General features: G+C 51.0%; 1 protein-coding gene across 1 annotated transcript in view; it reads left to right on the top strand.

The window, feature by feature from the left end:
- Positions 1 to 251: 251 nt before the first annotated feature.
- The window catches only part of RPH3AL (rabphilin 3A like (without C2 domains)), a 134,446-nt gene continuing 120,950 nt past the window's right edge, over positions 252 to 13,747 (top strand). Inside the window, 2 exon segments of the mRNA XM_015534833.2 lie at positions 252 to 1,024; positions 1,478 to 1,575. Of these exon segments, the coding sequence (XP_015390319.2) occupies positions 897 to 1,024; positions 1,478 to 1,575 (226 nt within the window). The 5' untranslated portion in view covers positions 252 to 896.

Genomic DNA, 13,747 nt, shown 5'->3' with positions numbered 1-13,747 from the left:
TCAGCACAGAACCCGACGCAGAGCTCGAACTCACGGACCGCGAGATCGTGACCTGAGCCGAAGTCGGTCGCCCAACCGACTGAGCCACCCAGGCGCCCCACTTTATCTCTAATTTAAATGTTGGTTACAAAGCTGCTCCAAACGTTTGAGTTTAGTGAATTGTTGGGGTTTTTTTTCCCCTCTAACTTTAAATTTAGTTTGCAATTTTACAACAATTTTCTCTCCATCCCCAGTGGAACGTTAATGGAGAACGCTTAATTTAGCAGGTGAAATGTAGGAGTGTGTATGATTTTCTGGACTTCGTTTTTGGAAACCAGGTTCATTTCTCTTGCTTCTCCATGTAGAGTGCTGGGGGGCAAGGTGAGGCCATTCAGGGCGGTGACCACAACACGAGGGCCAGACCCCGAGTTCTTCCACACCACCCCTCAGGGACCGTTTGCTTGAGAAGGCTCTACATCCAAATCGTTCTGCTCTAAGTGGGGCCTCATTTAAAAGTAAGAAAGGAAATGAATTCGCTTCTGGTTTCTTTTTTAATGTCATCGAATCCCACGGATTAGTGACAGGAAATGACCCAGTTTCCACTGGCATCTGGGTTGTCACAGTGCTTGTCCTCATTAATGTCAGGGTCTGGGAGAGTATTTGATCAAGGGGAAAGTGCCATGGGTGAAGTTCGCGAAGAAAAGGTCAGAGATGAATGTGAAATTCTGTCTAACCCCAGATGATGAAAACCAGCCCAGCCTGCTGTGTCTGGGAGCAGCCACCCCAGTGGCCCGCATCTTCCCAGTTTCCATCCCACCGCCCTGCTGGACAGCCGGTTCCCGTCGCGATCTCTTTCCACAGGTTCTAACCCTGATGGTGGTTTTCCTTGTTTGCAGAAGCCATCACTTTGGGGTCTGATGACCCTGGCCTACACACGAAGAAGTTTCTCACACTCTCCGGGCTTGTTAGGCCCTTACACCTGTGACTTGAGCTCAGCAGAAACAGGACATGGTTCTTTCCCTGTCTTGAGGGTACTGCTGAACAGGTGACTAAATTGCTTTGAGTATCTTTTTTTTTTTTTTTTTAATGTTTATTTTTGAGAGAGAGAGAGGAAGAGAGACAGAATGTGAGTGGGGGAGGGGCAGAGAGAGGGGGAGACACAGAATCCGAAGCAGGCTCCAGGCTCTGAGCTGTCAGCACAGAGCCCGATGCAGGGCTCGAACCTACAAACCGCAAGATCGTCAACTGAGTCGAAGTCGGACGCTCAACCGGCTGAGCCACCCAGGCGCCCCACTTTGAGTATCTTGCTCGGCCAGAGCTGCAGGTGGTTGTGGGCATGGTGGGTTTGCCAAAGACCTTTTTGCAAGCCGAGCGTCATACGAGGGCATCACACAGAGCAGGCCTTCGGTGTACGTGGTTGATGACAGGAGTTTCTAACAAATGGACGTGAAGGGTCTTGTGTTCGTGTGCTCAGTTTACTGCGATGATTTTCCAACAGGTGGAAGAGGAGCACCTCCGATAAGCAGCCTCCTCTCGTGGCACACAAGCGCGTCACGGGCCGGGATGGCCTCAGACTTTCCACAAGCCCATCTTCAGGTTTGGGTCGTACGATGAACGGGGTCACCCTCGACAGGGCGACGGGGGATAACTTGGCAAAGGAGGGAACTTGGGAGTAAGAAGGCCCTGTGTGGAATCTAAATTGCCTTCGCTGAATTGACACTTTGCATCCAGGTCACCCTCTGAGGTCAGAGCAGACAGGACAGGCCAAGGGACCAGCTGGACCTCAGCTGGGCCCGAACCTCACTTTGTGCAGGCCTGTCCAGAGCATGGGCCAAGCAGCCAGTCAGGGGCTGCAGGTTTGCACTCCAGGGCCCATTGCCCTAGAGCAGGTTCACCGTGCTTCACTGTCGATGGCGAGCCTGCTGACAGATGGAGAACGTGGATTCAGAGCATTACGGTTGGAAGGGGGGGAGGCGCGTGGGATGGACAGCACGTTGAGGCAGCCCGGAAGGAGCTGCACTCGGAGGAGGGCTAGGTGGCAAGGGGGTGTGAGTGCTGGGAATGCAGGTTTCGTGGGGATAAGAAGGTAAGGCGGCAGGTGGGAATCCAGGCAGGTTCTCTGCAGGAGGCTCACCAGGCGCTCGTGGGGTCCTGACACACAGGCTGGGCCGGCGAAGTGTAGGGGATGAGGCCTCAGTAGAGAAGAGGGGCGCCTGAAGCTGGCCCAGAGCCAGAAGTGCTCAGCGTCTGGAGGATGTGGGTGGGGCCAACCTGAGCAGAGCAGAAGGGGATCGCTTCCTGGTGAGGGGCTTGGGCTCTGGGTTGAGGCTTGCAGGTTTCATCTTGCCTGCAATGCTCTCTCACCTCGAACGTCTCAACGCCTTGAAACGTTGCTTTGCCTCTGTGGACCTCAGTTTCCTCACCTGTAAAATGGGAGTAACCAGAGTCTCCGCCTTGCGACGAGGACTAAATGAGAAGTGTTGCGTGAGCACGTAGGACAGTGCTTGGCACGTGGACAGTGCTTGTCGCGATCGGTAGTATTGACGCCTCCCCGATTTGGCCTCACGGGTGTGTCTAGGCCTCGGGGCTGCCTGCAGGGGGAGGTTCACGCTCAGACACGAGAGCTGCTGCTTTGATTTTATCTTGAATCCGTGACCCATATGCTCGCCCTGTTTCTGCGGCTGCAAGGCTGAGTCAGATGTGTGGCTCAGGTTAATCATCAGATTTCAGGTGGCATCTATCTCCTCTTTCTGCTCTCTGCCTGGCTTCTGTTCTCTTTGATCCCTGACTTGTTTATTTGTTATTGCATTTAGCCCTCAAGCTGCCTCAAGCCCTCCTTGCAAGAGGCAGTTATGCATCTTGAGTACATAAATATAATTTGAGATCATACGTGGAATCAGAGTCACAGTGTAAGGAGGTGTGCTCTGCCTGCCTGTGCCCCGCCCTCTCCTCTGTACCTGAGTCGGGGGATTGGTTGAGGCAGCAAGAAGGGCCAGTCCCTGGGACAGGTTAGGGTGCACCCCCCTCCGTAGCCCCACTGCAGAGAGAAAAACCAGATTCTTCTGGCTGTGGAGAGGCACCGTCAGGCCTCTTGGGGGTTGGTGGGACAGTGGGTGGAGGAGGAAAAGACTAACTCTCATCAAGCATTGCTGTGTGCCCGGCACTGCTCCAGGCGCCTCAGCCACTCCGGGCTGCCCTGGGAGGCTGCTCCGAGAGGTGATTATCCCAGTTGTGGGATGGTAGAATTCTGGGCAGTTCATTCTGTAAGTCTGGAGGAGGGCCGTGGATCTGCCATAGAATCAGCTTAGACCCGATGGTGGGCCATATGAAGGACCGGATGGAAGAGCTTCCCCAGGACTTCCTTGTGCTCTTCAGACTTGCCAAGACATATGTCTCAGTCATCTATTGCCACAATGTTGCTGCATAACAAAGCACCCCAAAACCTACCAGCATATGGCAGTAAGTGTTAATTCCTCCTCACCTATCTGCGGGTTGGGTGAGGTTTGGCTGACCTAAGCTGCTCTCAGTGGGACTTACTGGCTTCAGGCTGTGAGTTGGGTTTAGGCGTGTTCCGTGTGTCTCTCACCCCACTTGGACCAGTGGCCACCAAGGGCACGTTCGTGTCCCGGTGACAGGCAGGAAGGCAAGAGAGCAGGCTCAGTTGCACTAGCGCATTTCAAGCCTTTGCTCACATCATATCCGCTGACATCCCGTTGTCCAATCCCAAGCCATGTGGTCAATCCCCAGCCAAGGGGCGGGGAAGTACGCTGCCCGCCATCAGGCCGTGGCGGAGTGTGGCTATCTCATCCTATCGCCGGGAGTGAAGAATTGACATCAATAATTCAGCCTACTTGGGGATGAATTTCACTCATTTGCTCAGGAAATTTTTTTTTTTTTTGAAAGACTATAGTGTGCCACTCACTGTGCTGCCCCTGGGAATAGAGTGGTGAACAAAGCAGGCCTGGTTCTTGTCTTGTGGAATTATATTCTAGTGGTGGAAACAGACACAAAAGAGCTACTTCTGTCCTGGATTATTTAATTACAGCTGTAATCATCACTACAAAGGAGAAGTAAAGAGCACAGGAGGGTAGGTATAAAAGGGCCTGACCTCATCCAGAGAGGAAGAGATGGTTGAGCTCAGAAATGAAGGGGAAAACTTAATTAGCCAGAGGATCCTTAATAAGATTAACTGCTGACTTCTCATCAGAAGCCATGGAAACCAGGAGGCAGTGGGATGATGGTCAAAGTGCGGAAAGAAAAGACCATCAACTAAGAATTCTATATCCAGGAAAAGATCTATCCTTCAGAGATGAAAGAGAAATTAAGACATCCCAGATAAACGGAAACTGAATTTGTTGCTATCAGCCCTGCCCTACAAGAAATGCTAGAGGGAGTTCTTCAGGCTGAAATGAAAGGCCCCTAGACAGGAACTGAAGTCCACAGGAAGAGATCAGGAGCACCTTTAAAGCTATAAATAGATTTTGTTTGTAACTCCTTCCTTCCATCTGCATAAAGCAATGGTTACAAAACGGTGTTGGCAGGGTAATAACATACAAAGATGTAACTTGTATGACAATAACAGCACAAAGGAGAGGAAACAGCTATATTATAATGAAGTTTTTGTGTATGTTGAAATTAATTTGGCATTAATTAGAACTGGGCCATTTTAAGTTAAAATGTCAATTGTAATCTCCAGGACAATCGCTAAGAAAATAACTAAAAAATATGTAATAAAAGAGAATTAAAATGCCATGCTGGAACGTCCCTATAAGGCATTAATGCAAGAATGTAGGAGTAAAAAGACTATGACATATAGAAAACAAATAGTAGGGCACCTGGGTGGCTCAGTCAGTTAGGCGTCTGACTTCAGCTCAGGTCATGATCTCTCGGCTCATGGGTTCAAGCCCCGTGTCGGGCTCTGTGCTGACAGCTCGGAGCGTGGAGCCTGCTTTAGATTCTGTATCTCCCTCTCTCTCTGCTCCTCCCCAGCTCGTACTCTGTCTCTATGTGTCTCTCAAAAATAAATAAACATTAAAAAAAAAAAAAAGAAAAGGAAAACAAATAGCAAAACGGCATAAATCTTATCAGTAAATATGTTAAATGCAGGTGGAGTAAATACTCCAATAAAAAGAGATTACTAGAATGAAAAAAAAAACAAACCCAGCTCTATGCTGTGTACAAGAGACACACTTTAGATTCAAAGATACACATAAGTGGAAAGTAGAGGAGTAGAAAAAGATATGCCACGCAAGCAGTAACTAAGAGCTGAAGTGGCTCTGCTGACAGCAGGCAAAATAGTTCAGACAAAAAAAGTTACTAGAGGCAAACAAGGACATTTTGTAGTGAATAAGGGGTTGATCAATCAGGAAAACATAATAATCATAAACATGTATGCACCTAACAACAGACCCCCCAAATCCATGAAGCAGAAACTAACTGAAATGAGAGGAGAGCTAGACAATTTGACAGTAATCACTGGACGCTCCAAGGTTCCACCTTCAGTGATAGATGGACGGCGCAGGCAGAATCAGCAAGGAAACATGAGACTTCAACAACACTGGAAACCAGGCAGACCTCACAGACGCCCGTACGGCGCTGCACCCGTCAAGAGCAGAATACACATTCTTCTCAGGTGTGGGTAAAGTGTGCTCCAGGAGAGACCATATGCTGGGTCATGAAACAAGCCTCATTAAATTTCAAGGGATCGAAATCCTACAAAGTATGTTCTCTGACTGCAGTGGAATGAAATTAGAAATCAGTAACAAAAGGGAATTGGGGAAATTCACAAATATGTGGAAAGCAAACACTCCTAAATAACCGATGCGTCAAAGAGGAAGTCACAGGAGAATTTTGAAAATACTTCGAGATGTATGAAAAGGAAAATGCAACATACCCAAACTTAACAGGATGCAGCTGAAGCAGTGCTTAAGAGGAAATTAGTAGTTACAAATGCCTGTATTAATAAAGAAGAAAGACCTCAAATTAATAACCTTCTACCTTAAGAAACTAGAAAAAGAAGAGGAAACTCAATCCAAAGCAAGCAGAAGGAAAGAAATCATAAAGATTAGAGCACAGAAAAATGAAAGAATAGAAAAGGCCACCTATTATGTGGTGCCATTTATATGAAATGTTTAGAGTATGCAGAGCCACAGAGAAAGAAGGGAATTAGTGGTCCCTGGGGGCTGGGGGGAGGGGGGAATGGGGAGTGCTTGCTGATCTGGGGTGGGTTAGTGAGGAAGATTTGGGTTTTATCATCAGAGCAGTAGGAAGCCACTGGCAGATTTGCACAGGGAGTTCCATTTCAGGGCTGCACAGTGACAACAGATTGGAGAGGGTCAGCAGTAGGTCTGGGGAGGCATCTGCAGTAGCCCAGTTGGGAGGAACCTGCATTTCAGGGAGGTTATTGTTCAGGGTCCCCTGGCTAGATGGAGCCAGACCTGGGTCCTTCTGGCACAGAAACCTCTCCACTGGTCACTGATTTGAATCCCCCTGGATGTTTTTTTTTTTTTTAATTTTTAATGTATATTTATTTTTGAGAGAGAGCAGAGGAGGGGCAGAGAGAGAGGGAGATATAGAATCTGAAGCAAGCTCCAGGCTCTGAGCTGTCAGCATAGAGCCCGACATGGGGCTTAAACCCACCAACCATGAGATCATGACCTGAGCCGAAGTCCAACGCTTAACCGACTGAGCCACACAGGCGCCCCAATGTTTTTTTTTTTAATGTTTATTTATTTTTAAGAGAGAGAGAGAGTGAGAGACAGAGGGAGGGGCAGAGAGAGAGGAGAGAGAATCCCAGGCAGGCTCCACGCTCTATCTTATTTGAACTGTGAGATCATGACCTGAGCCGAAATCAAGAGTTGGATGCCTAACCGACTGAGCCACCCAGGTGCCCTGCCCCGGGTATTCTTAATCAACCCAGAGAGCGGCTGAGATCTCCTTGCGTAATGGGAGCGTGGTAGGGAATGGGCCTCATATTAATCAGGCTGACTAGGGCTAGCTGGTGGCAAACAGTAGACATTGAACAAAAACGGGAATTTTTGCCAGGGCACTGGAGTATCTCACTGAAGCACAGGCCCCTGGAAGGTCTGAATCAAGCACATGGACCAGAGACAAATGCAAGAGCCCCTTCTCTGACGCGTGTTTGCGCTAGCCGCTAGGTCATCTTTCGCTTCCCTCACTGCACACCACCCTTCTCTTTCCTGGGTGTCTCTACAAGTGGAAAATGGCCCCTCCATTAGCTCCTACGTTTATATCTTATTGTTCCAGAGAACAGCTAAGTTGAGACTTGAGTCTCTTAGCCCATTTCTCTGATTGTCAAGAGGAAGGACCTCAACATGCCAGCTTGGGCTGGGTGCACCCCTGGGGGGTCAGCTGGGTCCAGGGGACTGGTCACAGTGTAAACACTGGGCTTCTGCAGTCCCTCTAAAGGCAGCTGGGCAGCTATAGGAAGGCCAGGGAAGAGAAGGGACATTGGATGGGATGCCAGGTTATCTTATGACAGGATGTCCCCACCCCCGCCTTGGATGATTCACTGCCTAGGACTGGTCTGCCCCTCCAGGGATAAAACTACATGAGACCTTTTGTCACTTGAACTGGTTTGCAGACACAGCCCCCTGACTGCCTGCCTCCTCTCCTCTTTTGGCCTTCACTTTCAGCTCTTGACTGGGCAGGGAACATTCTAGAATTTGGAATTAGTCTTACCACCTTTGAGAATTCTGTCAGTTCCCCCAGAAAAGAACATTCTAGAATTTGGAATTAGTCTTACCACCTTTGAGAATTCTGTCAGTTCCCCCAGAAAAGAAAGTCCTAACCCATGCCCTGCTGACAAACTGGTTGAAAAGGACCGGAGTTATTTTCATTGTCTCACTTTCACCTGCTGTTTGAAATGAGTGGCCCTGATTCAGGTGTCCTGAAACCCTGGTGATTGTGGCATAAATGGGCCTCTGATTGGGGACGGGAAGGGACAGGAAACGCCTGTGCAGTCGGCAGAGACGTGTGTGAGGGTTGGCCGCTGTCGACCTGGCTCCGACCCACCCACGGTTTCCAGCCTCTGCCCCTGCTCTTTCCCTGATGCGTGGCGGCCTGGAGCCCCTGGCCCTTCCAGCCAGGGGGAGGCGGCCGCCGCCATTTCCAGCCCCAAGGAGTGTGACCGATCTGGATGGCACTTTTTCTCTTGCTGTGAGAAGCAGGGAATTGAAGTCCTTCAGGCAGGCACTGCTCTCAGACATCTGGGGGGGGGGGGGGGACGAGGAAGGACACTGCATGCAGATGGAGGCTCTGAGGCTCCTTTCTCTTTGAATTCCTGCGGCATTTAGAGGAAGCCATGCGGTGTGGCGTTTTCTTACTTACGGCTGGGTGCTGGTTGCCCAGAATGTTGTTTTCAGTGCTGATAATGATGTCGGCGGCATAAGCTGGGGGCTTACCGCTGATTAGCAGTCACGAACCTTCCATCTACTTTCTGTTACAACCAAGCGAAGCAAGTGGGGCAGATTGTTTTATGTGCATTTAGTAGTTGGTAAAACCTCTGGTTGCCCGGGGTGGCGGCGGGGGTGTGAGTAGTTCTTCTCCTGTACAGTCACTGCTGGTCAGAGCTCGGACACAGAGCCGGGCTTCTCATCTCTGATCCCGGCCCGTGTTCACGGCGGGGCACGGCGGTGTCCTGAGTCCTTTTAGGCAAAGACTCTATTTCATCCTTCCTGGTTTTTCCTGTGTGCCGTCTACCCATCTCTCCACTTATGCCTCCATCTTGTTCCATAAAGGAATCAAGATGCCCACAAGACTAGAGCTTTCTCTATACATCTTGAATATAAAAGAAATACAGAGGTGGGTATTTATAATAAAAGCATAAAGTAGATACTATATGCCCGACCTATATGTGGATGTTTTATTTATACACACACATCTGTGTATATGTGTCTGTAATTAAATACAAACCCATAAAAATAAGATCAGGAAAAATGCAGATTCACTAGAAGGTCAAAACCAGGAAGAGAGTCGGACTACATACTCAGGCCATAGACCTCTACACAGTTTGCTACATCGAACCACAAATTTCTCTCTGAACTAATGAGCAGTCAAAGCAGGAAAATAATATTATTTGCATGGTTCATGTGATCTATAAGGAAAAGGATACCAGATGCCAAGTGCTTTTCCAGGCAATTAGATCTAAAGGAAATTTCTTGCCTGGGTGGTCATCTTCGGGACCCTGGGTGGCAAAGAAAATACGGGACGCGGGTGCCATTGCCGTCGCTGTCTGCTCCTGCTCCCGTGGCAGACGTCACTAATCAGCAGTCATGGCCCTTTTCCATCCTTCTAGCATGTGCTCCGGGCAGCCATCACCAGTGATCTGGAGTCGACGTGCCAGATGAAACCCACTTGCCATGACCACACCGGGGGTGATGGCAGTGTCGGGAGTCAGGAGGGGACTCTGAGTAGAGAGCCACGTTGTCTTGACAAGCACTTCTGCAGGTGTGACACAGGCGGACCTGTCCTGTGTGTCCGTCGTCGGAGATAGAGTTGCTCGGTGCCAGCTGGAGTGACCCGTCAGGGTGATAAGAGGGGACAAACGTGTCTGGAAGGACACAGGGGCACACTAGGAATTTCTGACTCACTACAGTGAGTGACTCACTACGGTCACTCATGTGTTCCTCAGACATTTGGCAAATGCCTGTTATTATCTGCCTAGAAAGCGTGCCTGACCTACTGTCCTCTCCCCTCCGGTGCCGGTCACTTCCTCAGAGACGCCTTCCTCGACTTCTCCTCTAGTCCAGAGCTCACACACTGTCCCACTCTGCACCTTTCTCTCATGGCCCCATCACAGCTTGGACTGATCCATTCGTTTGTGTTGATTTGTTCGGTGGCCTTGTTGCCCTTGAGTTCCGGTGTCTGTCTTGTTCAGCCCCAGTGCCAGCACAGGTGTGGCACGTAGAAGGCGCTCGGTCCATAATTGTGGAATGACTGGAAGAAAGAACAAAGAGGGCACAAGATGAAGCGGATGCGGACTGTCTGGTGGAAGTAAAGACGTGGACGAATACCAACGTCAGGGGGCAGGTCCTCAGCTCTGAAGGGAGGGGACGGTGAGGAGCTAAGGACCTCAGGGGAGGAGAGTCTGCTTCCAGAGGGACAGGGAGATCAAGGAAGGCTCGGTGTCGTGTCGCACCATTCGCTGTGTCTGCAGGGATGCAGGGAGGGACATCTGGGGCCCTGGGGGCAGCCGGAGCCAAGGCAGAGAGGCAGAGCTGGAGGCGAGAAGGGGCCAGAATTACTTTGGGGCAGTGCTGTTAGGGCAGTGGCGGGGAGATGGGGAGCCAGCTGCTGGGGCTGTGCCCACGGGCTTCCTGAGGGGGTGGCGGCAGATTTGTGGCTGGAGCAGGGATGGGGTGGGAGGGACCTGAGGCAGGCAGGGCAGGTGGGAGGAAAGCTGGGGAAATTAGCCAAGTCGGCCCCAGGAGTGGTAAAGGCAGTCCCTGGGGGGACCTAACAGCCTTCACTCTTCAGTCTCGGTTTACATCCTGCCTCCCTGTGCCTGTCAACCCTGGGGGGCCACCCTCTGGCACGTTGCGGGGCCCAGGACCTCCTCTGAGCCCCGGCCATGCCTGCCACCCCCTGCTGGCCTGGCCTGGCTCTCCAGATGGGCTTTGTCCAGCTGGGTCACTGCACGACACTTTTCCAGTTTAAAATAGAATATGTATTGATCGTATTTGTAGCACGTTTTCTTTTTTTTAATTGCTCTTACTTTCCAGAAACAGATTTATTTTCCTCATTTCCCCCCTCTTCAGCTTTTTTAGGTGTTTTTTTTTTTTAGTCACTTACATAGGGAACTTTTATTTCCTGTGTATATCATCTATCAAATTACTGTCTTTCATGTATGAGTCATTCAGTTTATCCCTTTTGGCCTCCGTCTTGCAAATCTCATATACGGACTCACTGAACAATTTGGTACCTACTTTCACATCTAAACGTCCGGTGAGGTTGGGACTGGAGCGTGAGAGGATGCAGCCAATGGGCCTTTCTGCTTGTGATTCCCACGTCACAGGATGATGCTGGATTCAGAGATGCCGGAGGCTGCTCACACTCCCCACGTGTTCGTGTGGAAGGTTCTTGAGTTGGCATGCAAGGCTTCCTTGCCACGTTCCTTCTGGTGGTACTGGTCCCGAAAACCGGCAGACCTGGGGTGGTTAGCGGCGGAGCCTGAGCCCAGACGTGGAGCCTGGCAGATGAACCGGGGCCTGGGATGACCTGGGCCAGCTTCACGTATCCCGGGGCGCGAACGGCGGTGAGCCTCCCTTAGCGGTCTGTGTGGATGCCGGGGGAAAAGGTCACTCGTGGTGACACCAGGAAGGCTGCCATACCATTCAGGGGCCGTGGAAGAAGCCCACCGTGGAGGGGCTCCCTCTGGGCATGGGGACGCTGCAGAGGAACCCAAGCAGACCTGGGAATGATCACGGGGCACTTCAAAGGGGAGCAGCCACCGCCCTGGCGTCTCCGCTGCTGGCATGGACCTCCACGGGGGCAGTTGAGCCCTGGAGCAGGAAGTTCATTTCCAGGGCGTTTCAGCTAACATGCCAAGTTCACTCAAGTTAGCGTATGTGTTTCCGTTCCTTCCCATTCCTGGAGAGGTGCCTTACTCAGGGCTCTTCATTACAGCCAACAAAGACCCAGCTTAAACTACCTGAAGCAAAGAGGAGACTCTGTGGACCTGGCAGCCTGGGAATCAAAATAGTGACTCAGGTATGGCTGGATCCAGTGACTGATGATGCCGTTTAGGTTATCTGTGTCCATTTCTCAGCTCGGCTTGGTTTCATTCTCAAGGCTGTTTCCAAGTGGTGGTGAGATGGCCACCCGCCATCCCAAGCCAACACTGTCCTCACAGCTTCCTCGCACAGGGCAAGAGTATGTTTCTTAGTAACTCTAGTGAGAACCCTGGCGGAGGACCCGGAATGGCTGGGGCTGGGTCATACGCTCAGTCCTGAGCCAGTCACTGTGCCCAGGGGGGAGGGGGTATTCTAATCGGTCGGCCCCAGTCACATTCGCCCTAAGGAAGGGGAAGGAGGGGCTGTGTCCTATCCCCTGTTACGTCCCCCGCCATCACCATCATGAGAAGGACTGGGCATGGTTTCCTTGGCCTGGAGGAGGACTCATTCTCAAAGACAGGAATGGTGGGCAAACAACACGTCTGCTCAGGCCAGCCTCTGCCTTTGCACACGGGCACGCGGCTGTCTGGAGTCAAGGGCGCATCTGCATAGCACCGCGATAACGTGCCTGTTGTCTTTGGGGGGAATATGCCCACTCAGGCCTCTTTGCATCCTCGGGTCTGGTTCATCCAAGCCAGCCTTGTGCCTGCAGCAAGCTGCTAGGAGCGTGCGGAAACCAGCCTCTGGCCACTGCATTGTCCCAGGTCTTTGCCCAAGATCGGCTACAGTAACGGACACCACTCCTCGTGGCTCTTTGGCCTCCGGTCCTGGAATTCTGGTCGCAGGACTCACAAATCTGGCTCCACGTTTGACCCTGTGCCTGTTGAGGTTCGAATCTCCTTTCTGCATCTTGACTCCCCTCTGGGCATGGCTTGATCTTGGTGTCACCTACACTTTCCAGCCTGTGGTTCGGCCAGGGGAGGGGCAAAGTGGCCAGGCTGGACCCACAAAGAAGGCTCCTGTCCTTTGTTTTTCCTGAGCTCCGAGCCCACACTCCGGGTGTGGGACCAGCTGGTTCCCGGCACACCTGGCTATGTGGCAGCTGCTTCCCACAAACTCAGAGACAACTTATGTCACCTTCTCCTGTTTGATACCACCAGTGTCACACATCAGCCTTTTTCAACATTGTCAGCTGTTCTGTTCTTTTTTTTCTTTTTTTTTTTTTAACGCTTTATTTTATTTTGAGAGAGAGAGAGACAGAGACAGAGCACGAGCAGGGGAGGGGCAGAGAGAGAGAGGGAAACACAGAATCCGAAGCAGGCTCCAGGCTCTGAGCCATTAGCACAGAGCCCGACGCGGGGCTCGAACCCACAAACGCGAGATCATGACCTGAGCCCAAGTCAGACGCTCAACCAGCCAAGCCACCCAGGCGCCCCAGCTGTTCTTTTCTTGAAATGAAACCCTCCCCGAAAGTCCAATCAATCTATGAAGTGGGCCAAGAGCCATGTTGCTCTGGGTTGGGTTGGAACGCACACTCTATATTCCCCCCCATCCTACATCCCCGGCCCCAAAGGGGTACGTGACACCCCAGGGCTCCTTGGAACCCTGTTTGAGAACCTCCTCATGGTTGTGGCCATCCATCCCTTTTAGTGGCATCTGCCTTTGCTCCCCATGAGCGATAGGCTGCTAGCTGTGGTGTTTTTCTTCCCACCACCACACTTTTTTCTGTCATTAACTTGTTTGCACCATGAAAAGGTCAAAAAGGAGATCCTCGCCATCTTCCTTCTCTCACTCTGGCCAGGCGTCGGTGCGTAACGGTCCCCGGCTACGCAGGGGCTCTCTCCGTTATGCTTGTCCTCCTCAAGCTCCATTTGGGAGGCCATTCCATTTACAGTGTTGGTTAAGTTCTCTGTTCCTCACTTTGCCTTCTTCCTGGGGAACCACACCCAAAGTTATGAGGTGGTCATGTCTCATGCATGACCACTGTCTAGAATGAACATTTTGGATACCTTTCCATGAAATGTACCCTTTTTTAACAACGACAAAAAATCCTTGAAATTCATAAAAGTGACCAGACTGCAAAAGTAGTACCAAAAAGATCATAAACATTCCCAAAGGAGGCCTCCCTCTGACAG

Source organism: Panthera tigris, chromosome E1 (assembly GCF_018350195.1).
Source record: "Panthera tigris isolate Pti1 chromosome E1, P.tigris_Pti1_mat1.1, whole genome shotgun sequence".
Taxonomy (NCBI): Eukaryota; Metazoa; Chordata; class Mammalia; order Carnivora; family Felidae; genus Panthera; species Panthera tigris.
The sequence above is the reverse complement of the archived record's forward strand: the minus strand, read 5'-3'. Positions and strand labels throughout refer to the sequence as shown.